General features: G+C 35.9%; 1 protein-coding gene across 7 annotated transcripts in view; it reads right to left on the reverse strand.

Moving 5' to 3' along the window:
- Positions 1-23,764, reverse strand: part of LOC123310205 (choline/ethanolaminephosphotransferase 1) — a 73,340-nt gene extending 49,576 nt beyond the window's left edge. For 5 of the 7 annotated variants that reach the window (XM_044893643.1, XM_044893647.1, XM_044893644.1 and 2 more), the window contains exons 1-3: positions 23,313-23,763; positions 23,014-23,254; positions 12,539-12,697 (exon numbers count right to left, since the gene is read on the reverse strand). In XM_044893643.1, coding sequence (XP_044749578.1) covers positions 12,539-12,697; positions 23,014-23,254; positions 23,313-23,524 — 612 coding nt within the window. In that variant the 5' untranslated portion in view covers positions 23,525-23,763. Of the gene's footprint in view, positions 1-12,538; positions 12,698-23,013; positions 23,255-23,312 lie in introns of all 7 variants that reach the window. The other 2 variants (XM_044893642.1, XM_044893641.1) reach the window with 1 other exon arrangement.
- Positions 23,765-23,963: the final 199 nt, after the last annotated feature.

Below are 23,963 nucleotides of genomic sequence, written 5' to 3' on the forward strand. Positions count from 1 at the left end.
ACCAGTGCGATACGTCATCTCTCGTGTTGTAAAAGAGAAAGTCGAAGTGAAAGTATACACTAGCGAAGCAGTGCGATACGTCATCTCTCGTGTTGTAAAAGAGAAAGTCGAAGTGAAAGTGTACACTAGCGAAGCTACGGAATTTTTGATTCCGTCTACGAAACTTCCGAAGTTTTTTGTAAGTTCTATAAGTGTATGTGTTATAGAGCGGAAATTTGTTCAAATTCAGTGTGTTCAGTGTCGAGTCCAGATCACCCCCAAGATCGCTGGTTCCACGGATATCACTGGTGAGTCGATTTATTTTTCTCATAGTATAGAAAATATATAACTTAGCCACATAGCTTAGAAGTAACATATTAGTGAGTATTTCCAATATTCATTATTACACAGAAATACCTTATATAGTTCAATACGGACAAAAAGCCATGTCGGAGGTCTCAGACAATGAGAGCTCCTACATGGAAGCTACGGACACCGAAGAATTCAGCGATAGAGAAGCAGAGGAGCTTGTAAGGCTCAAAGAAGAGAATGAGCAATTGAAGGCTCAAAAAAATAAATTAACTGAAACCGTAGCTCAGTTGGTCGGGGAGATACGCCTCTTGAGAGAGGAAGTTAATAAAAATAAAGCGCCTCAATCCCCTAGTTTTGCGGAAATTGCAAAACACATTTCGGCACAGAAATCTCCCACATTTGCAGAAATTGCAAAGCCGGTAGCAGTCCCCAAAAATTCCTCCAAACAGGAAGTAGCTCCAGAACCGGAAAAGAAGAAAAATTTTGCAACTCAAGTTGCAAAAACCCAGAACGCGCCACCCACAAAACGCGCGCGTAAAGAAAGTGCATCTTCAGACGAAGAGACCGCAAAAAAAGCAACGGAGATACCTAAAAAAGGTAAAATTCCACCCATCACGACGATGGGTACAGCCTCAGCTCAACAGAAAAACAGTCCAGTGGAGGAGAGGAAAGAAAAAATCCCCCCTGTCACCCTGAGAGGTACGTCCGAATGGACGTCAATTTCCAACGCGTTAATGCGAAACGGTATTAAATACCAAAGAGCGACGACAGTAAAGGACGGTATAAGAATCGTCCCACAAACCGCCGATGATCATAGAAGGATGACGGACTTCCTTCATAAAATAAATAGGGAGTTACCTACCGCTGGATGCAGATATCCCGACGATCCTTGACGACCTCAAGGATCAAGGGATCGTCGATGCTGAGGTCATAAAGATGACCTCAAATAAAACAAAAAAGCCGATGCCCTTATTGCTGGTTAAAACCCAGAATAAGGGTGTCTTCGAGGTGAGAAGGCTCTACAACATGAACTGTGTTGTTGAACCTAAGAGAAGGACGACCGGGCCTGGACAATGTTACCGCTGTCAGCGATATGGACATGCCCAAAGTAAGTGCACTTTTCCATGGAGGTGCGTGAAATGCTCTGGTAATCACAGCTCCAAGGAGTGTACGCTTACCAGAGAGAACGAGGAGCGAAATGCCTCTTGTGTTCTCTGTGGAGAGCAAGGACATCCAGCCAGCTACAAGGGATGTAGCGAATGGAAATTGGTCACTAAAAAGGCCAAGAGATCGCCAAGATCAAACCAAACCACGAGGCCAACACAAAATACACCGAGGCCATCCCAAAACTCTTCGGAAGTGAATAAACCCCAGGAAACTGCAACCAAAGCAGTCAAAGAGACGAAGAAACCAGAGAAAAAGGCGGAAAAGGCAAAAACCGTCAAAAAAGCCGAAACCAGAAAAGGAATTTCTGGAATCACTGAGGAACTGGATAAGTTCACGAAAAACCTCCTCAGCACGATGATGCAGAATCTGGAGAAAGAGATTGAGAAGAAGATGCAGCAAATTATTAAGAATATTTAATGGCTGACACGACGATAAAGAACAATCTCATAATCGTCTCTTGGAACGTCGAAGGATTGAGAGCCCGCAGATCAGAATTCGAAGAACTGATTGAAGAGAAGAGACCGGATGTCATAGCTCTCCAAGAAACGAGACTTAACCCCAACGTTCGGATAGCATTTCCCAATTACGATATCTACAGAAATGATAGACCTAACAGCACAGGTGGCATTGCTATACTGGCTAGAAGGAATATGGATCACCATTTCGACCAAATATTCAATGGACAAGAAGTAGAAGCAATATCGATTATTGTGAATACTAATCGAGGACAAGTGAAGATTATTTCAACTTATAAATCACCGGATAAGGACATGCTGGAAGAGGATCTAAAAATGCTACTAGAAGGAAGACACCCTAAAATCATAATTGGTGATCTTAACTGCAAATCGCAGGAATGGAATAGTAGAGTGGAAAATACCAACGGGAGAAGACTGAAGATTTATGCTGAAAAACTTAATGCAGTTGTAATAGGACCTGATATACCGACCTACATACCAAGAGTAAATGGACTACCCGATGTACTGGACATTGTCGTGATGAAAGACATCACTGAAGAAATCAGCATTGATACAATAGAAGACGGAACTTCAGACCACAATCCCATAGAATTCATAGTGGGACATGGCCCAAGAAACGAAGAAGAGACACAAACCAAGGATCGCACAGACTGGGAGAAATATAAGAATTTACTTCAGGAGAAAATCACGGAAATTCCCCAAATAAACACCCGGGATGAATTAGATGAAGCAGTTGAAAAATTGGAAAATCAAATAAAAGAAGCCTATGAAGAAAGCACCAAGAGAATAAGGAAACCAATTCCGAAACATTCACATGGAGATACGCCAAGGGAAATAAAGGAACTTATAAAAAAGAACAGAAGACTCAGAAAAATCTACAGAACAACAAAAAGAGAAGAAGACAAGAAGAAACTGAATAAGCATAGCCAGATATTGAAAAATGCTTTAACAGAACTGCGTAATAACAGATGGCACCAGAGATTAAGGGAACTGAATACAATAGATCACTCGGCTTGGAAAATGCAAAAACGCTTACGACGAGAACGGACAGTTATACCTCCACTGCATGGAGCAAACGGAATGGTATATACGAAACTTGAGAAAGCCGAAGCACTGGCCGACTCAATTGAGAGAGAAGCCAGAATAAATTACAGAAATGATGATGACAATGAAGATCTAGAAGAAGAAGTGGAGGCAAACGAAGAACTGATGATGGAACCACCGGAAACCGAAATAATTCCAAAACCGGCTTCACCAACAGAAATCAAAGAGATCATAATGAAATTGAAAAACAGGAAAGCGCCGGGAGAAGATAGGATAACGAATTATATGTTGAAGAAATTGCCTAGAAAAGGAATAGCAGCCTTGACGAATATAACAAACGGAATGATGAGGACCGAATACTACCCAAAGAGATGGAAAACTGCAGAAATGATAGTTTTCAACAAGCCTGGAAAGGAACGGAAATTTCCTCAAAATTATAGACCAATCAGCCTACTATCAGCCTGGAAAGGAACGGAAATTTCCTCAAAATTATAGACCAATCAGCCTACTATCAGCACTACGAAAAATCGTCGAGAGGGTTATCGCTAAAAGGCTGAATGAGGAAACAGAAATGTTGAAGATAATTCCACCCGAACAATTTGGATTTCGACGAGAACATTCGACTGAACTCCAATTACTACGGCTCATAGAATACGTCACCGAAGGAATGCAGACCAAACAGGCCACAGGATTGGTTCTGATGGATATCGAGAGAGCTTTTGATAGAGTATGGCACGAAGGCCTAATCTAAAAGATGAAAAAAGCAGGATATTCGACCAAGCTATGCAAGATTATAAGGAACTATCTGAGGAATAGAAACTTTTATGTGAAAATAGATGGAGCAACCTCTCAAACCAGACAATTGGAAGCGGGAGTGCCTCAAGGATCGGTACTTGGACCTCTGCTTTACGTAATATACGTCTATGATATCCCGAAGAATGCTAGAAGTATGCTCACCTTGTACGCAGATGACACAGGAATAGCGTTCAGACATCGACGCCCAGAGATCATACACCGGAGACTGCAGGAAGCCATAGATGAATTACTCAAATGGTGCATCAAATGGAAAATACAAATCAATGGAAGAAAGACTCAAGCAATATTACTGCAAAAGAGAAGATTGAGGATGGAAGAAAACCTTGAAGTTGATGGAGAAGAGGTTGAATGGAAAAATGAAGCAACATAGGTATGTTGCTTCATTTTTCCATTCAACGCTTGACAGAGGACTTACATGGAAAAACCACATCAAATGTGCTGTTGATAAAACAAAAGCCGCAATGAGTAAACTTTATCCACTCATAGGCAGAAGAAGTCATATGAATCAGAACATCAAGTTGACGATGATTAAAACAATTGCGCGACCACAACTCACATATGGATCGGCGGCATGGGGCTTCGCAGCCAAGACCCACATCAAGAAAATACAGGCCACTGAGAATAAACTCCTTAGAATGGCGATGGACGTACCCTGGTTTATTAAGAACAAACAAATCTACAAGGACTTGGAATGGGAACCAGTTACAGAATTTATGAAGAGAAAGGCGGAAAGGATATTCGACAAAGCCAAACAACATACAAATGAGGAACTACGAAGATTAGTCGACTACGATCCAACGGAAGAAGCTAGAAGGTCAAGAACCTACCACCGAAGACCCAGAGATCAGTTAAGTATTTAAATGTAACCAAAGAAGAGCTTAACCTATAAAAGCTATAGGCAGCATACAAATATCAACACGACTATGATCGTGTGAGAGTCCAGAAACCATAAGAGTCAACTGGTTAATAGGCAAAATGCCCGGAACCTATGAAGAAGCAGTTAAGGGTTTTTAGTGGGTCTCGAGCTCAGAGAGTGAGAATCCCCACACTGTTCCCCCTCAGGAGAGGGTGTGTTCGTCTGTTTGCAGATTTTCCCCCTGCTACATCAAAAAAAAAAAAGGAAGGTTTCCTTTTTTAGAAGGCTATTTTGGAATTTCGAAACGAGTACTTTACTATTTCAATTTCCGTGAAGCAAACTATACTTTCAATAGCTCGAATACAAAACATATTCACGCGCGTAAATTTTAGACGCGTTGTTTATTTCGCACCCTCTCAAGCATAGACAAACTCAAGGCAAGAAGTTGTCTCTGTTCCTGAGATTGTTTTGAGTGATTTTCAGCATCATTTTCAGATAATAATAATAATAATGTCTAATATTGTATCGATGGATGATTTTTTCAGGGAAGTGATTGATTGCTATCAATATTTGTCAAATCTCGCATCTATAGCGGAGAAATAGATATATTGAATTTGCAGCACCAAAAAATTGAAAATTATTGTCGAATTTTCAACATTTTTATCGGGGCAGCTGCAGATAATGTCCTGAAAGATATTTCGATCCCTATTTATCAGGAATTATGGAATCTTTAACAACACATAGAATCGAAATTAAATGAATCAGATCACAATTTATATGTACGTTATGTGTAAAGAAATGGTTTTGTCCTAGGTACGATATAAATCAAGAAAAAATATGTTTTCGAGAGGTTCAGGACTTTTATTGTATTTTTAGTGTATCTAGGAGAACACTATACCGTCATAGACACTTAATGTGCACTCCTGAAGCTCGAAAAACAATCAGTGACGAGGAAATTGATATTTTTCAGTTGTTTGACAGGAAAAAAGTCAAGTTTATAGAACAAAAACCACTTCTCAAAACAATGCCGACCTATTTTTCAAGATGCATCTTATTTCATTCAAGTTTGTTGTTGTCATCAGATGAATTTTAAACAACTAACTTGAATAAAATAAGATGCATCCTGAAAAATAATGATTACCCCGCCAAAATCATTGTTAACATCACAAAAAACATGAATTTTGAATTTGTTTTGTATTTGAGCTTGCTTTACGGAAACTGAAATAGTAAAGTACTCGTTTCGAAATTCCAAAATAGTCTACTAAAAAGGGAAACCTCCCGTTTTCAGTACGCTACGCTTTCGGCGTTTTAAATAAGTGCTTTCATCACCGTTTGGGGTGCACCCCAACTGTTACTCTTTGTAGAACACAGATTACTCTGTAATCTGTGTTGTAGAAGAGCTATTATCTTCTGGCGACATAAAATAGTTCAAATTATAATATATTTGGATTTCACGCCGTTTGGGTCAAAAGTATGTTTCAAAATATATAAATTATTCTAGTTGATATATTTGTCAATGTAGGTGATATTTACTATTCTGGGTGAGGATATATGTATATTTGGACTAAAAAAATAAATAATTCGTTGAAACACTTTTGGCCCAAACGGCGCCTCATATATATGTGCCAGACTTGAAAATTAATCTCTTTTCTCAAGGTAAAGCATTAGATAAAGGTGCAAAATTTGTTAATAATGAAAATATTATTGTAGCTGTAGCAAATCGTTCAGATAAATTGTATAAAATGGTATTTAATTTTGATGAGGGGTCCAATGGTTGTGAACACACAGAGCATTATAGTTATAATGAAAATTTAGAAGTTGATAAATGTTTTTTAGTGCACCAAACTCAAGATATTATGTGGTGGCACAGAGCTTTAGCTCATCAAAATTTTAAGTATATTACAAATACCTTACAAAATCAAAATATGATTTTCAAGAACGTTGATCAATTCTGTAGTCATTGCATTCAAGGTAAGCACTGTAGAGAACCATTCAAAATTACCAAAAGTCGGTCAAAACATTTAGGTGATTTATTACATGTAGACTTATGTGGTCCGATGGAGCAACCATCATGGAATAATGCTAGGTATATTTTGCTGCTGAAAGATGATTTTAGTAATTATAGATTCCAATATTTTCTGAAGAATAAATCTGATGTATATGAAATATTGAGAGTTTATAATATTTTTCAAAAATCAAACAGTTAACTCGGTTAAAGTCATAAGAAGCGATAATGGTACAGAATTTACAAATCGTGCTGTGGGCACATTATTGAAGAACAACGGGATTAAACATGAATACACAGTAAGTTACACCCGACAGCAAAACGGTAGAGCTGAAAGAGAGTTTCGAACGATTATTGAGGCAGTTAGAGCAATGCTTGAAGATAGTAACTTACCAAAGATTTTTTGGGCGGAAGCCGCCAACACAGCGGTTTTCTTGATAAACAGAACAGGTGCAAGTCCGGTCAAGGGTAAGACACCTTACGAATTAGTATATAATAGAGCCTTCGATGGGAAAATGATAAAAGGTACCTATTTTTGGTATGAAAGTTTGGTCTTATATACCTAAAGAAAAAAGGAGAAAATTGGATGTGAAAAGTCGACAGGGAATATTTGTGGGTTATTCAGACAATGTAAAAGGATACAGAGTCTTTTATAAAAGGAACAACATGGTCGAAATAGAAAGAGAGGTAATATTCACACCACAAAATGGAGAAAAAGACATGGAATACTTGATACTGAACAAAGCAGAAAATGATGATGAGGTAGAAGATTCTGGTAGTGTAACACAGACAGAATTAGAATCCACTTCAGAAACTTCAGCCTTTTCAAGTGAAGGTTCAACATCGATCTTGGACACAGCACAAAACAGAGGTGAACGACTGAGGACACTCAAACTTCCTCAACATTTGAGGGATGATTATGAATTAGGCTACTTCAGCCTAGATGGGGATGAACCAATGTCCTACGAAGAAGCAATGGAGAGTAAGTATGCTTCAAAATGGAAGGAGGCAATGGAGGATGAGGTGAAAGCTTTATTAGAAAATAACACTTGGGATATTGTAGAGGAACCAAACGAAGGTGAAATTATAGACAGCAAATGGATCTTTAAGATAAAAAAGGATGATGAAGGTAAGAATGTAAAATTTAAATGCAGACTCGTTGCTAGAGGTTTCAAACAAAATATTGATCAGGACATTTATAGTCCAGTGGTTAGATTGAACACTATTAGAGTGATTCTGGCTGTGTGTGTTCACAGGGGTTGGACCGTTTATCAAATGGTCAATTGAAAGAAGAACTTTATATGTATTTGCCAAAAGGTCTTAAAACAGAAAGCAACAAAGTTTGCAAACTAAATAAGGTAATTTATGGTTTAAAGAATGCTCCAATTTGTTGGTACGAAACGTTTGATAAGTTCATGTTAGAACAAGATTTTTCAAAGAATTTATATGATAATTGCTTGTACATGAAAATTCACAATGAAGAACTATATAAAGATATAAAAAATTTAAAATCTAATTTATGTAAATATTTCAAAATGAAAGATTTAGGTTTGCTGAAATATTTTTTGGGTATATCTGTAAGACAGGAAAATTCAGATACAATTATTCTGAATCAGAAACATTATTTAGAAAATGTACTCAGGAAATTTAACATGTTTGAGTGCAAACCTGTATTTACACCTATGGAACCGAAATTTGATCATATCACATTAAAGAGAGATTGTTCTGAAAGTTTTGAAATTGAAAATCAGTGTAGGAGGATGATAGGATGTATAATGTATGCTATGCTTGGTACAAGACCAGATTTGTGTTCTAGCATTAGTTTACTATCACGTTATCAAAACTGTGCAAGTAAAAATTTATTAATAGCACTCAAAAGAGTTCTAAGATACATTAAAGGAAGTTTGGAGTTGAACTTAGTTTATAAAAGAAGAAATATCAACTTGATAACATGTTATGCAGATGCAGATTGGGGTGGTGACACAATAGATAGGAAGTCAACAAGTGGGTTTTGTTCATTTGTGTATGGTAATATTGTTTCATGGAACTCAAAAAAACAAAGTACGGTTGCCATCTCAACTGCTGAAGCAGAAATTATAGCCCTAAGCTCTTGTATTGTTGATGCTTGCTGGTTAAGAAATTTGCTATCAAATATGAAACTAATTGAATCAGATATGAGGGCAATTGTATATGAAGATAATCAGTCTGCAATCCGTTCATGTAGTTCTCATGAACAATTGAAAAGAATGAAACATTTGGATATAAAATTTCATTTCATCAAGGACAAGATTAAGGAAGGTTTGGTTGAAATAAAATATATTTGTAGCAGTGAACAGATTGCAGATATATTTACGAAACCTTTAAGCAGGGTTATTTTTGAGAGGATAAGAGAACTTATGTTGACAAAAATTTAATGCATTAAAATATCGTTTTTGTTTTTAAAGATGTAAGATGTTTTTTTGAATCATTGAATGAGGTTGGGTGTTGTAGTTCAATCAAATGATGGTGTTATGGTTGTTTTCATTTCCACTAAATGTATGTTGGTGACACTAACTGTCAGTGCAAGAACTGTGTTTTCCGTTTCCGGCATGGACAGTCAAAAACATATTCTCTTTCAAGTTGATGTAGAGTTGAAAGTATCATTGTTGTGGAATAAAGCTTCTGGAGTTTAAATAAAAGCTTTCATTAATCCTTTTATTATATTACTAATTAAGGGACACTAAATCGAAAGATCAAAACACCTTATAATTTCAAATATGTCTCGCGTGTCGTGTGTACGGTGATCAAGTCCACTGGCGAGTCTCGACAAGTCCCTTTAATGTGTATTACAAACACCGCCTTCTACGCGAACCCTGGCCGGCGCCTGCGTTGGCTTTGCCTTGCCGTATATTTTGCATACACACGATGCGCAAACGTTGTAACGAGCGGACGTTTGCCAAGGCTTGCCATGCCGTCTGTAGCGCCTTAACAAGTGGCGTTGCGCGCTAACTCTCTCTTACTTTATCCCGGATATCTCGCGTTTCAAATTAATTTGCGGCTATTTTTTGACAGGCAGCCATATATCATCATATAGAAAAAATAAGCTATACATTGATGTCACAAACATCCATGTACGTTATGAACGTATAAATAGATCAAAATATTACCTGCTTACAACTGGCTGCGAGGTAGTTGCGGCCGAGTGTGCAACCGCACCTATGGATTTTAGGATTCATTACATGCATTGTTATGATATGGAGGATATTTTATTTCAAAACGAAGTGAACGGAATTTTTTTTGGAGTATTGATTAACTAATTTAATTAAAATTACTTGCGGCCACTTTTGACAGGCTGCGGTGTTATCAGTATATTCTCCTATCCATAAATCTATGTGAAAATGTGTGTTTGACTCTCTACGTAATGAACGTAGTGATTTTGCAGCGGGATCTCGTACTATTTGGAATTTAGCACGAAAAAATTATAAAACTTTCAGCCAAAGATTATAGAGTAGAAAGATGGGAAACGAAGCGACTAAAGCGATTTGAGAGCCATCTGTGTGTCACGCGTGTTTTTAAGACGCTGGGACTGGTTAAAATATTAATTTGAGTGCCATTTGCAGAAACAAATGAAATTTTGTAAGATTTCGGACGTCCATTGTGATCAAAGAGGTTTTGAATCTTTTGATTCTCGTTCCGCATTTTGTTTTTCTAGCTCGTTCTAGTTGCTGGTTATTGAATTTTTTTGTCTTATTTCTTGGTGAAAACACCAAAATATTGTTCGAAAATTATTGAATGGTGAAGAACTGTGGATCAAATAATAAAATGGATTTTCCGAGATCAAGTTTTTCACTCAACTAAGGAAAATGGAAGCGTAAGTATTAAATCTCGTAACATATGTGAATTGGTCATTCATTGATTCTAATTTTCAGTGCTCCGAAGTGAATGAAATTCTCAGGACTTGAAGACAATTACTTCAGCAAACACTACTAACTACACCATATGCAGTGAACATTTTACTGCAGGTCAATTGAGAACTGTTCATCCACGTAAATTGTTGTATGCAGAAAGCATCCCTTGCATGAACGTCCTATTAATGGAAAATTTATAATCTTAATAGGTCCTTTCAATGATTCTCAATTGCTACTCTTGTGTGACTGTCAAATTGTTGTTTGGAAAGTCAAAGTTTTATGAAACCTGCTGTGAGTGTTTTGTTCATTCATTAATCAATTTGTATATTGTGTCATGAAGAGACCATATCATAAGGAAATCATAAAAAAAGCACCAAGAAAGTATACTGACATACAGGTCTTGAATATGTCTAAAGTTTTTTTTTTAAGTGTGGTTCTGAAAATTCTACAAATAATACCTACATATTATGTAAGTAACTGGAATATGTATGCTATGATGGTATATTGAATATAGGTTCATATTAATTTCTGATATATGTATATTTTACAAATTCAAATAAGTTCATTGATTCAGAACAATATATTGTACAGAAATAACACCTTCAACGTACAGCAGATCACCATATACTTTAGTGTCCTAGTCAAAGCTTCATTTATTGTCCACAATTTCAATTTTTGTAAATTTTTATGAATTGCAATTAAACATATAGCACATCCAACAGCGTTTTTCGTTGATTGACAAAGAATGTTTAGATGAAAACTAACATCCTGACCACAAAACAAAACACTTTTGTTTTGTCAAACATTTTGAAAACAAACATCCTGAGCGACAAAACCATACTTTTGTTTTGTCGCTCAGGATGTTTGTTTTCTGATAGAAACAAAGTCGATATTGAAATTTAATGCAAGGAATAGTATTCGAATTTCGCGAATTAAAAGACAGAAAACTGTTATTGAAAAGTTTTTTTGTATTGACCGTGCGTTTTTAGCGCCATCTCATTGTCACGCGTGTTTTCACTGGCCAAAATGTAGTCGGTTTTTAGTACTAGCGATATGAGGGCGTTTCCTTTCTTTCTACTCTATAATCTTTGCTCTAAGCGTTCTAAGACAAATAGATTCAATGACTAAAACGAAAAAAAGTGCATTCGCTTCCCAGGCTCTTTCACGGAACTACTGGGGGTACCTTGATGGAGTATCTTATACAAAAATCAAGTACCATTTCTCATACCAGCTTTTCGCTCCGATGATGGACGGCTCATTTTGAGGATAGAAAGTTGAGCAGTGAAACATATGAAAATAAATATTTCTAAAACATCGACGTTGAACTATTGAACTGAGAACTTTTTATTGCTGTAGAGATATTTCACATAGGGTAACACATTTTTCTAATAAGGATCAACGTAATTAAAGTAATAAAATTCCGAATTTTGTGTTATGGAACATCAATTCACTTGCCCTAAATGGACAACTTTCTTTGTGAGGATAAAAAACGGAAATTGTTCTAAGTAATTCTGCATAGACTGACCATAAAAACCTCCAGAGATGTAATTGGTCAGAGAGTACCAATAAAGCTTGTTAAATGTTACCGCATAATTCGACATACAATTTGATTAGTCGTCATATCACCTTTTTCCTCCATTCTTTAAAGGATATGTAGAATACTTATAAAGAATTATAATATTTTTCTATACTCAATTCAAACCCATTATTATTGAAAATCATGAACCAAAATTAACAAACCGAACCGAGTCTCTTCACGCTGAACAATTTGTTTCATATATTTTTTAGAATTTCTATTTTAATTCAATCTTCAGTAATTTGTTTACTGCAAATATGTTCGAAAAATAAAATGGGAATAACTGCCACCTCCGCACATGAACTCACCATTTTCAAAATAGTTCGATGCTAGAAATATTTATACAACTGAAAATTGAGGTTCAAGATTGAAAATCTTCAAAAGAAATTAAAATAATTTGAAGATCGCAGTATACACTACCTTGGTAGACCAAATGTCTGGCCCAAATATAGCTGAAATAGCTAATATCAACATTATTGTCACTTGTGCTTCCGTCACATCCACTCTTCCAAATCTTAAGGTTCCTGATACATAGGTCTGCCAATGTGCACAATAAAAAAGGGTGATGGCACAGAAACACTAAAATTGAAGATATTTCAATCAAATTTTTGAATAGGATAACTCAACATAATGTGTAATAAGTAATCCTTTCAGAAGCATATTAGAGGTTAGGCATTGTTTGTATATGCCTTAAAAAAGATTTTTTGATCTGATTCTATTAAAGGTGTCTTGAGACTTTACACATAAAGGTATTACATTTAAAAGTATTACATAGAAAAGAGTCACTTAAATAACTTTTAGTTGAATATAAATTGGTCATTAGATTATTTTATTCCTAACCCAATTTGGAATCTACACTCAGTAGAGCTTCGACGGAAGTTTACGACGCTTCATTGGAGAAGGATGATTGAGCAAGCCAATTACATTACATTACATCCCTTGCAAGCCTTAACTATTGACTCAACGTCTTTGTCTATTCTGGGCCACCAGACTTTAGACCGCAATCTTCCTTTCATCCCCACAATTCCTGGGTGGCCTTCGTAAGCCGCATCTATTACTTGTTTCCTCAGATTTTGTGGAATGACATGCGTGAAGCCACCAATAGTTTTTCGTTGTGCAGTACATGTCTTTAACGGGCATTTTCAATGAATCTATCAATCCATCGTTTCACTTACTGACGATTGGTAACCATTGGTAACCATTCTAAAATATATCTACAGATAGATCATAGAAACGAAATCAGATGATTTTTCTATCTTTAGTAAGTGGAACAATGGATAGATAGGTTTATTGAAAACGGCCGAAGAGTTCTTATGATAAATGGGGTGATAAGGATAGCTTGATGGTAAGGCATGGAGAAAAATTTGTTCTCCGTCGACAGCTTGAGAGTTATCATGTCCTATGTTTGCGTCAGGCTCTGTAATGCCTTACCATCAAGCTATCCATCATAAGAACTAAGATAATTACTGGACGAAGTGAAGTGAAGCTTTTCATCCAGGGTAATGCCAAGATATTTGGCTTCTTCCTCGAGTTGATTTGACTTGTCATAAAGAGTAAGAGGAATAATTTGAAATTTTCTTCTCCTAGTGAAGTATACAATCAAGGTTTTGCATGGGTTGACGCTCATCTGCTCACCCTCACACCAACCTTGAATTAAAGTTAGTGTTTTCTGAAGGACAGAACAGATGGTTACTTCGTAATTACCCGTCAGCGAGGCAACTTCATCATCCGCATATGCTTCCCAGCGAGCACAAACATCCCTGGGATGTTTTGGGATGTTTCGAAAATGTTGGCATGAGGATGTTTCTTTGAAACGTAATATGCACTTCCCAAAGAGGTCTCCAAAGGCTATTGGAAATCTTTATTTGTTCTGATCTGTGCCATCTGTGGCATTTCTTCGTCTACCTACTGAGAGGTACTGTCGTGTTGAAAATAATTTAAACGTGTGGATATCTTCTCTTGGCGTAACATAGTTTGCCTTGGGAGGTTTATTACAAATAAACAATATACAATTCACCTATTTCATTTTGCCGCCATTTCCACTTTCTTCGTAGTTTGGACTGTGGACTGTTCGGAGTTGAAAGTTGATTGGTGATTTGTATAATATTAACTACTTCTGTGTTGGTTTTGATTGTGAATTTAGGATCGATCTCTTCATAGTAACCAAATACAATTAATAAGTAAATATTACATGAATTAAATGTATAGTATAATGTCCAGAAACATACATATAACCTCAAAAGAATCCACGCTGCGTGGTTAATATTATTTGTGTATTTGGGACTAGGTATAAGAGATCATTGTATTTTGGTTGGAATAATCGAATGGTATATGGAAGGTTATTATAATTATTCAAGAAATAACTTTATAAAGTTTAAAGCCATATCATCGAGAATTTCAACATATTTCGATAATCTATCTCTGCCGTTGGTAATTCCCAGAATATTTTGTAAGATTACTCTTCCGACGATGATAATAATCATTCATCACTTGTGAATCAAAAAATAATTCAAATTGTCCCAGAAAAGTTCTTGTTTTTGAAAACTCCTTTAAATTGTTCCATCTTTAAATATCAGTACAAATAATTAAATAAATAAAATCGTTTCGCAAATCAACCTGGTCAGGAGCTATATACAATTCAAATCTTCCAGATCCTTTCATGCAGCTATTTTCTCTGTTATTTTAATTGGAAAAAATCATCTTAAAATTCATATATTTTATGAATTAATTGTTTGAATTGTTTTTATTTTGTAGATGTGATCTATAAAAAATTCCAAATCACTAGGAAAGTATTCGAACTCTATGCCAAAGATTGGTTTAGGCATATTAGGCAGAGGAGGAGGGACGATAAAATGAAGGGAAAATAAATTTTTCATAAATTTTTTTTCATTTTCCCTTTCGGTTCATCTAATATTATAATCAGTTTGTTTTCTATTATTTCTGTTTTTTTATGTTAAATGTAATATTTCTTTTTGGTTATTTATGTTTGTTTTATTGAATGTGATATATTTTTTTGTTTATTATCCCTTTCTGTAGTATAATATTTATCAATTGTTTTTTGTTGTTCAATTTTTTATGTGAAATGTGATTTCTTTTCCTTTTGTATCTGTTGAAGTATCATTAAAATATTTTTATTCTTATATAGTATTCTGTATTTCATTTAAAAACTTTGTAGTTCATTTAAAATAGAATGTGGTATCCTCAAACATTCAAATGAAAGAAAAAAGGCCTCACAAAAGAATTTCATATAGAGTCTTACAAACAGCGATTTCGTGTGCGCAAAGCGCTTTAGAAATGTTCTATTGTGTACATGAAAAGGCTATCAAAAAAACTTCTGAGTAGTTCTTTTTGTGACATCCCAGGGACATCCATATAATAGCCGCCTGCGGCGGACATTGGCTGTTCTATAAAAGTTCTATTCATGTATAAACAGAACATCGCAGTGGATGTTCAATGTCTCGAAACCTCTTACTTTTAACATCTCTGAGATGTTTTTGTGCTCGCTGGGTTGAACATATACATCACGATAGCAGCTGATCATGACCTGATTATAGCAATTATTTCGTGAACCACTAAATACTTACAATGGAAATACATTTTTATTAGATTTTATTCTTGCCTTTCATTTATCCCTCCTTAGAAAAGCGCCAGCTATCAAATCCGAGCGATATAATTAAAAAAAATTCTATTGTTCATTCAAAGTAGGTTTTGTGACATAATTTGATGTGTGTGAAGTTGGCCCAGCACTTTTCAATTTTTGAAAAAAAAATTTTGAGTTGAATTGTGCTAGGTTTGTGCTGATTTGTGCCGTTGAAATTTTTGTTTTATTCCACGCCGTTCTCAAAATATTTCACAAAATGTATAGAATGGGCTAGCCCAGCACTTATCGAAAAAATGAGTTTTGACGACTGAAACAGGTTGTGCTATGCATGTACAGTGTTGTGCCGTGAAAATTTCAACGGCACAAGTTAGCACACGTCTAGCACAATTTTTCACATATGTTTTCGTTCAGAAAAAACGATAGTGCTGGGTTAACTTTCTTTTCAATTTCGCGATTTCCCGGAAAATCCGACGAATTTTCGAGAAAATATTTACGGCACAAGTCAGCACAAATGTAGCACAAATTTTTCCACTAATTTTTTAGAAGAAAAATCAAAAGTGCTCGGCTAACTTTTTTCTTCATTTTCGATTTTCCGGGAGATAAGAGGGACTTTCGCAAAAATTCGAACGGAACAACACTGTACATGCATAGCACAAACTGTTGGTCGGCAGTACCGACCCCGATTTGTGCTTCTTCGTCCGAACCCTCTTGTACCTCGATCGGTGGACTGGGGCTTCGCAAATACGGCAGCTTCGAAGCTGCCGTATGCTGCTTATACAGGGTAATTCATGAGTCGTTTGGCATAGCCTAATGGTAAATGCAGGTCATCCAGGCCTTTCAGAAAACTTGCTTGTTTTGTATCCTAAGGCTATTAGTTTCGGAGATAAGGGGTAGTTGATGAACATTGGCCTAAATTTGCGATAGGCATAACTCTGGAATGCAAGATCCGATTTCTATCAAATTTTACGGATTTGTCCACTTCAGAAAGCTCATTCTGACGGCTGAAATATCAATATTTTCAGGGCAGTACTCAGAATATCATGATATTTGTTCCAAGCCCCAAAATCTATATTTTCCCCATCCCTTACAGAAATTTCGTAATTGCCATGGAATATAATTTATTCGAAGGAATTCAAATTTCACTTTGCATGGCACACTTGTCACAAGAGAATAGGCATCGGACGAATTCATGTTTTTGGAATTTTTTCGAAATGCGGTCCTGCTTTTATTTGATATATTTGATATTATTTATTGTCTCCAGCCCAGATTTTAAATTTTTCAAAATTCTGTTCAAGTGTGCGTGAAAAAGAGACTAAAAGTATGCATAATCAAGTTATGAATTCTTCGAGAATTACATTATGAATTTATATTCAAATGAAGTGAATCCTCTTAGAAAAAGTAATACGTGAGTGAATTCGCTTTGACTTAAATTCCGCAGGAAATATGCTTCATATGGCATGTTTCAAACATTGAATATAAGAATATATATTCTCTAAGGGATGTAAAAAATTTAGATTTTGGGGCTTGAAAAAAATCATGATATTTTGAGTACTGCCCTGAAAATATTGATATTTCATGAACTTTCTGAAAAAGCCTTAAGTGAACAAACCCATAAAATTTGCTCTAAATCGGACCTTGCATTCCAGACTTATGGCTAACGCAAATTTAGGCCAATGTTGATGAATCACCCCGTATCCCCGAAACTTATAGCCTTAGATACAAATCAAGCAACTTTTTTTGGAAGGCCTGAATGACCTGCATTCACCATTAGGCTATGGCCAATGACTCATGAAACAACCTATAGAGCCGATGAAGGAGCGATGTGTAACAAATTCCCAATCAGTTTTATTCTGACAGATTTTTGGTTCTTTTATTTCAGGTTACGATAAATTGTGAATTCATGTATTATTTATGCGTTCTTCCTTGCTGAAAAAACAATATTTTCTATTTGACATTATACAGGGTTTCCCATGGTGTCTATTAGACGTTCACGGAGAACGGATCAATTTGGGTAATAGGTTTCACGTTTCTGCTCTATCTAATATATAAAATTCTCGTGTCACAGTTTTCGTTGCCATACTCCTCCGAAACGGCTTGACCGATTTTGATGAAATTTTTTGTGCTTATCCGGTATCTATGAGAATCGGCCAACATCTATTTTTCATCCCCCTAAATGTTAGGGGTAGTCCACCCCTAAATTTTTTTTTTATTTTTTAGACTAGGAAATTATTTATATGGCAAAACAACGTTTGCCGGGTCAGCTAGTATGACTATGGTTATTTTCCTAACAAGTGTGGAAAGTGATAATTTTCCGCAATAGACTGTAGTTGCTGTCGAGTGCGGTAAAGGCACTTTCCACATGAGTTAGGAATAATATTTTTCCAACTAGCGTAAATGGAACACTTTCACGGAGAATCTTGAAACTGAGGTTGTAAGTTATGAGAAATTATATTTTTGTGCGCTCAACCACACAGAGATACATTTAAATTTTATGATTGGCGCATAGAGACATGCCAAAATTTTATGATGGATGCGACTCCAACGCATATGCGTGCGGAAAGTGAATAGCATGGCATTTTTCCGCACGATTTTAGAAAAGTACTACTTTCTAAACGTCAATGCGTGTGGAAACTAATACTTTGGAAACGCTAGCAGGAAATTTTCGTATCAAGTGCGGAAAGTGCGGGCAAGACACTTTCTGCAAGAGTTAAGAACAATTTTTTTTCTACAAGCGCTTGAAATATATAAATATATCAATTTCACGAAACAGATCAAATTTGATTCGATTAATTAATATATAATTACAGACGTAATTCTGCATGACGTTGCATGCGGGAAAGGAATAGCAGGCGTTTTTTCCGCACCTTTTGGGAAAGTGACTCATTGCAATTTGAGATGCGTGCGGAAAAAAGGTTGAACGCGCAGGCTTGTAGAAAAAAATATTTTCAAGCGTTGCCGCTTGTATGGAAAAAATACTACAAACTTCATTGTGTCAAATGGAACACCAACTGAACAAAAACCTGCAACAAGACACTCTGTGTTCTGATGAGACCTATCAAGATGTAGGTCGGCCGATGTTAACAAATATAATCGTTGCATTAGGGACAACCTATTTCTTAGTATGTTTTCAGATTATTCTCACTGGGTCAAACATGATTGTAGAAAGAAGGGGGAAGAAGTCTTTAAATTTTGTTTCATGAAGAAGATGTCCTTCAATATAATAATTTGCGCTTATTCTTTACACAAATTCGTTATCATTACGCCCACATTGGATGCGTATCTGAAAATACCAGATAAAAACTAGGGTGTTCTATTTTATAAAATCAACTTTTCGCCGTTTTTGTATCGAGTGACAAGACGATGAATTTTGGAACATTATGCATATCACAAACCAAGTTTTTTCTACACGAAAATTATTCTCAGGATCTCAGTGACTTATTCCCAAAATTTCAGCTTCACAAAATATGAAATGTCTTTCACATGCCTATTTCATTGGATCCATGTTTTTGGCGATTTTTTGTGGAAAACCGTTAATATCTCCGAAAGTATCAGGAATAAGTATAGGGAAGTGGTAGATGGTGATAGAGAAGCGAAAAAAGTTGTAATAGATTGACTGTCCCATTTGAAATAACGAAGTTTGTAGTATTTTTTACATTGAAAATACAGGATGTTCTCAAAGGTCAGGCTTTTTTTTTTTGACAGGTAATAGAACTCCTCTAAATAAGTCATGGTACCAAAAATCGTTCATATAAAACATTAAGCAGGGCTGAGTATTTCGAAACCAAAGTTATTCGAAAATCTGAGAAATTCCCGCTCCAGATCTGCATGTCTACTCAAGGTATGGTTTCGGTAGTGCTTCGGATACAATGCTACAGAATGTGACTGCAGCTTGGTAATTGCATAAGGGTAGTCACATTCTGCAGCCACTGCATGTTTCCGACGCACTACCGAAACTATACCTTTATGCGTAGGCTTGTGCCGGCGAAAGGTCAGTATACTGGAAACCGTTAGAGTCAGCGTATGATTTTTGTGAATTTTCGCAGTATCGCAAAGTAGTTGAAAAATGCCTCACGTTTACTCAAACAATGAACTTGTTGACATGATTTTAATTTATGATGAATCCAAACAGAGTGCCAGCGCGGCGAGCAGGTTGAACAGAAGACGATTTCCCCAACTCCTCGGATGTTCATAAACTTGGTGCAGAGATGTAGGGATACTGGACGTTTGCACGAAACCCGGGGAGTAAATATTGACAAGCCTGTAACAGCGCAAATGATAGAAATCGAGGAGCAGATTCTGGACATAGTTGAGGAACAACCGACAACAAGTACTAGATCCATAGCCAGGGTCGTCGGAGTGAGCCACAATAGAGTTTGGAAGACACAAAGACAAGAGCAATTGTACCCCTACCATTTCCAGAAAGTTCAAGCACAAGAAATGGAGTAAACAATTTCCACAATACCAATGGATGGTCTACAGAAAATCCTCAAGCTTTCAGAAGAATATATTTTCATTTCATTTTCAATAGGTGGATAGGATGTGGTGGATCCCTTTCTTGGCCTGCACACTCCCCGGATCTCAACCCCTGTGATTTCTTCTTTTTTTTGGGTCATTTGAGAACATTAGTGTACAGTGACGGTAAGGTGGATAGTGCGGACGAACTAAGACAACGCATTGAAAATGCTTGTGAAATTATTCGTGGGCAAACTGATGTGATAGTTGCTGCATGCAAGACTTTGTACCCATCAAACGAATAGTGATCACTTCGAACAATTTCTATGAAGAATTTGGAGCAATTTTATTGGTGAGTTTATGAAATGCCTTATTTATTTTCTTATACGGCCTTTCCATTATTTTTCCTATGCTTAGTTTAAACTTTCAAAAATCATCAAATAAATTTTGAAAAAGAATATACAAATTTGCTATAAATTCTTGTGCCGAGAAGAGAACGCAAAGGAAGTAGAGCACTTTATTTATTTGGTGAAAACATTCTGACTTACGTCCGGTTTCATAATAAAACCTAAAGTCCCTTTAATTTTAAAGCTTTCTTTAACCCTACTAAAAATGACACTAAAGGAAGCAAGCTTAAAGTGACTTTAAATTTGATTATGAAACCGGACGTTAATCATATGGCATCGTGATTCATAAGATAGATAGATACTACGATCCAGAGTCGTATTAAGATATTGCCCAAGGCTTTCAAATGTTTTTTATATTTAGGCCCGGTACTTTCACGTGTGAATAAATAAATTTATTCGATAGATAAGTCTTATTCGTAGGATAATTAAAAATGCAGTCTTTTCACTTTCAGATAGTGTTATTCATCGAATAAATCTGTCATTGAAACTCGTTAATAAGATTTTATTAGTCATAGATCGAATATCGGTACGTCATTAACCCTTAATAACCTGAGTTATGATCACTATTCTAATTGAATAAATATTCTTTATAGAGTGTACAAGACAAAAACAACTCAATTTCTGTTTGAAAATTGTATAGTTTTTGTTTGAGAAAAATGGTGTTTCATATATGTAACGCTAATAGCTACAGTTACGGAGAAATAAAATAGATTTGCCAGTGAAATTTGCGTTACATATGTGTAACACTAGGTTATTATGGGTTAATGGTTGAATTTTTAAGATTCTGGATGTATGGTTATTTTTTGTGTGATTTTCACGAATTATTTGCTTTGTAGTTGGAATTATGACAATTTCTACAATGCGGTCTCTTATTTTACATTAATCAGTGAAAAGTAGTGAACCGTGTTTTCACAGAATTGTTATTCGTCAAATAATTTCATCTGAAAGCACCGAAATAAGGTATCCTTCAGATAGGAAATTATTTGACGGATACTTATTGACAGTGAATAAAATTTATTCGAAGGTGAAAGTACCGGGCCTTAATATAAAAAAACACCCTGTACTTCAGTCATATAGATCAGGGTAAATCCTAGTACCCAAAAATGAATTAAATGAATTAATGAAATTAATAATTAATGAATTAATGTCTTATAGGCCACCCACTGTGGGAAATCCTGTATAACGGTAGATCATGTCTATAATTAACGATCAGGCTTTGCCCTAGAGGAGGATGAAACACAAAACCATTGAGCACATCCTCTGCAACTGCCTGATGGCAGATAGGTTCAGACTTGCAATCTGTGATTCGCTCAAGCTGGATCAGGAGGAACTCAAGAACCACTCCCGTCTGACATCATCTTTTTCCTAAGGAATATGGAGCTGGAAGGAGAAGTTCAGCTCTCTGAGCTTTTTTGTGTGCCACAATAGACCGCTTTGGTCGTGGTGGAACGTCCACTGGGTCCGACCCACATGCCCAACAATCTGTAATCTATCCCTAACGAATTTATCAGTTATTTCCTGAATACACATGTAGAACATTCTATTAATATTTCTTACATACTTCAATAACTCAATAACTTGAAAGTTACTTCAATAAAATTATTGATGTAGTATTGTTGGTTCAATATACAGAATGTAGTTTGATGTACTTGGGGATTCCTACTGAAAGATTTTAGATCTCTCAATGTATTCTTACAACGAGGAAAAAAAACCTTAGTTTTTCCGATCGCTAGTTTTGGTAGTTTAGTTTCATTTGAAATAGGACGGTGAGAATGTCATTTATTACAATTGATAATTATTTTTATTGACGTGAGCAAAATGGCGAAATACCAAGTAGAAAAATTCAATGTTTATTGTTGGAAATCTCAACATAGTAAATTGATAAAATGAAGAATTCGTCATTATGGACAAACTCAAGGGTGGTTCAGAAAAATGCATGAATAATTTGCTGACCCATGATGAATATTCATCAGCTGCCACTGCACAAAAACCTTTAGTAGATTGTAGATGAGATGTTCTATGAGGAAACCATAAATTTAAGATCAGAGCGGAAAAAAAAAACAAAATTATGTTGAAACTTTTTTTGAAAAATATTACATCCTCATTTAGATGTGATAGCTGGCGCTTTTGTTAGATTGTTAACGATTGAAGCAACCGAAAGACAACAAAAGAAAATAAAACAAATATGTTTTTATTGAAAGGGTCAGTTCATGCAGCATAACTAAGAACTAATACCTAAGAAAGGGACCAATCTATTTGTCAGATGGTGCTCATTTTGTGCAATCTGTCCATTAGATTGATCAATTTTTTTCTTTCCTTTCTTGGGTTTGTCTAGGAGCTCTGCATGAACCCACCACATGCTGTTTAACAGAACACTCATGTGTTTTGTATAAGGTTGGCACGAGTTTCTGAACTCGTCCATTGGATTTTAATACCTGAAAGAACATCCATCCAGGGTGATTTCCCAACTGAACAGCTATGCAAGCTGACAGAGCAACAAAAACTGTAGAAATTGAATCACATCCATGATCAAAGAGTTCACCTAATGGATTTGCAGTACCAGTCCTTCTGGCTTGCTTTCCATCTATCGCATCAAGGCTCTGATATGCAAATAAACCAATTCCACATAGAGCACAAGCCCAGCGAGGTGCACCATCTTTGGCATTAGGTGAATACCTAAGATATATACCTTTATATATACTCTTACAAAAAAACTTATGGATTCAAAACTTACCAAACAAGAATGAGTGCTGTTACAATATTTAAAATTAGTCCAACTATAGTAATAAGATTGGGTGCAAGCCATAAGGGAACTTTAGAGACCAACCAGTTCCAATAAGGCTGTAAAAATTTGTCCAAATAACTACAACTAGAGCAAGAATACTGGTGTTCCCCTAAGCGTTTCAGTTGTAATTCACTCAAAAGTTTTTCTTTATATAATTTCATTTTTATGGTTATGAAATGAACAGGTTCAACGCATGAAGAAATCTAAGTATTCCAAAGTAGAATTTGAGGCATATAGTGAAGATAATTCTTTCCACACTGAAGAGAAATCTGTTTAGCCTGCTTTTACTCTACACTCTACCATATAAAATACGTGTTCATAACAAAATACTAATAATATGGAACAGAGCGATGGAAATTATGGAATAAACACTAGTCTCGCGATTTGAATGGTGACAATGTGACAAATGACAGTATTCAACATGTCTATGGTCAAAGAGGAACTCTTCCTCTTTGCTATCAAAGATTATAGAGTATAATCTTTTATCAAAGATTATAGAGTATAATCTTTAGCATACATTAATTGTCTCCAGGATGCCAAATCATATCGACCAATCAGAGTGCAGCGCATCTCCCGCCAAAACTTTATCTTCTCTCTGAC

The sequence above is a fragment of the Coccinella septempunctata genome, chromosome 3 (genome assembly GCF_907165205.1).
Source record: "Coccinella septempunctata chromosome 3, icCocSept1.1, whole genome shotgun sequence".
NCBI lineage: Eukaryota > Metazoa > Arthropoda > Insecta > Coleoptera > Coccinellidae > Coccinella > Coccinella septempunctata.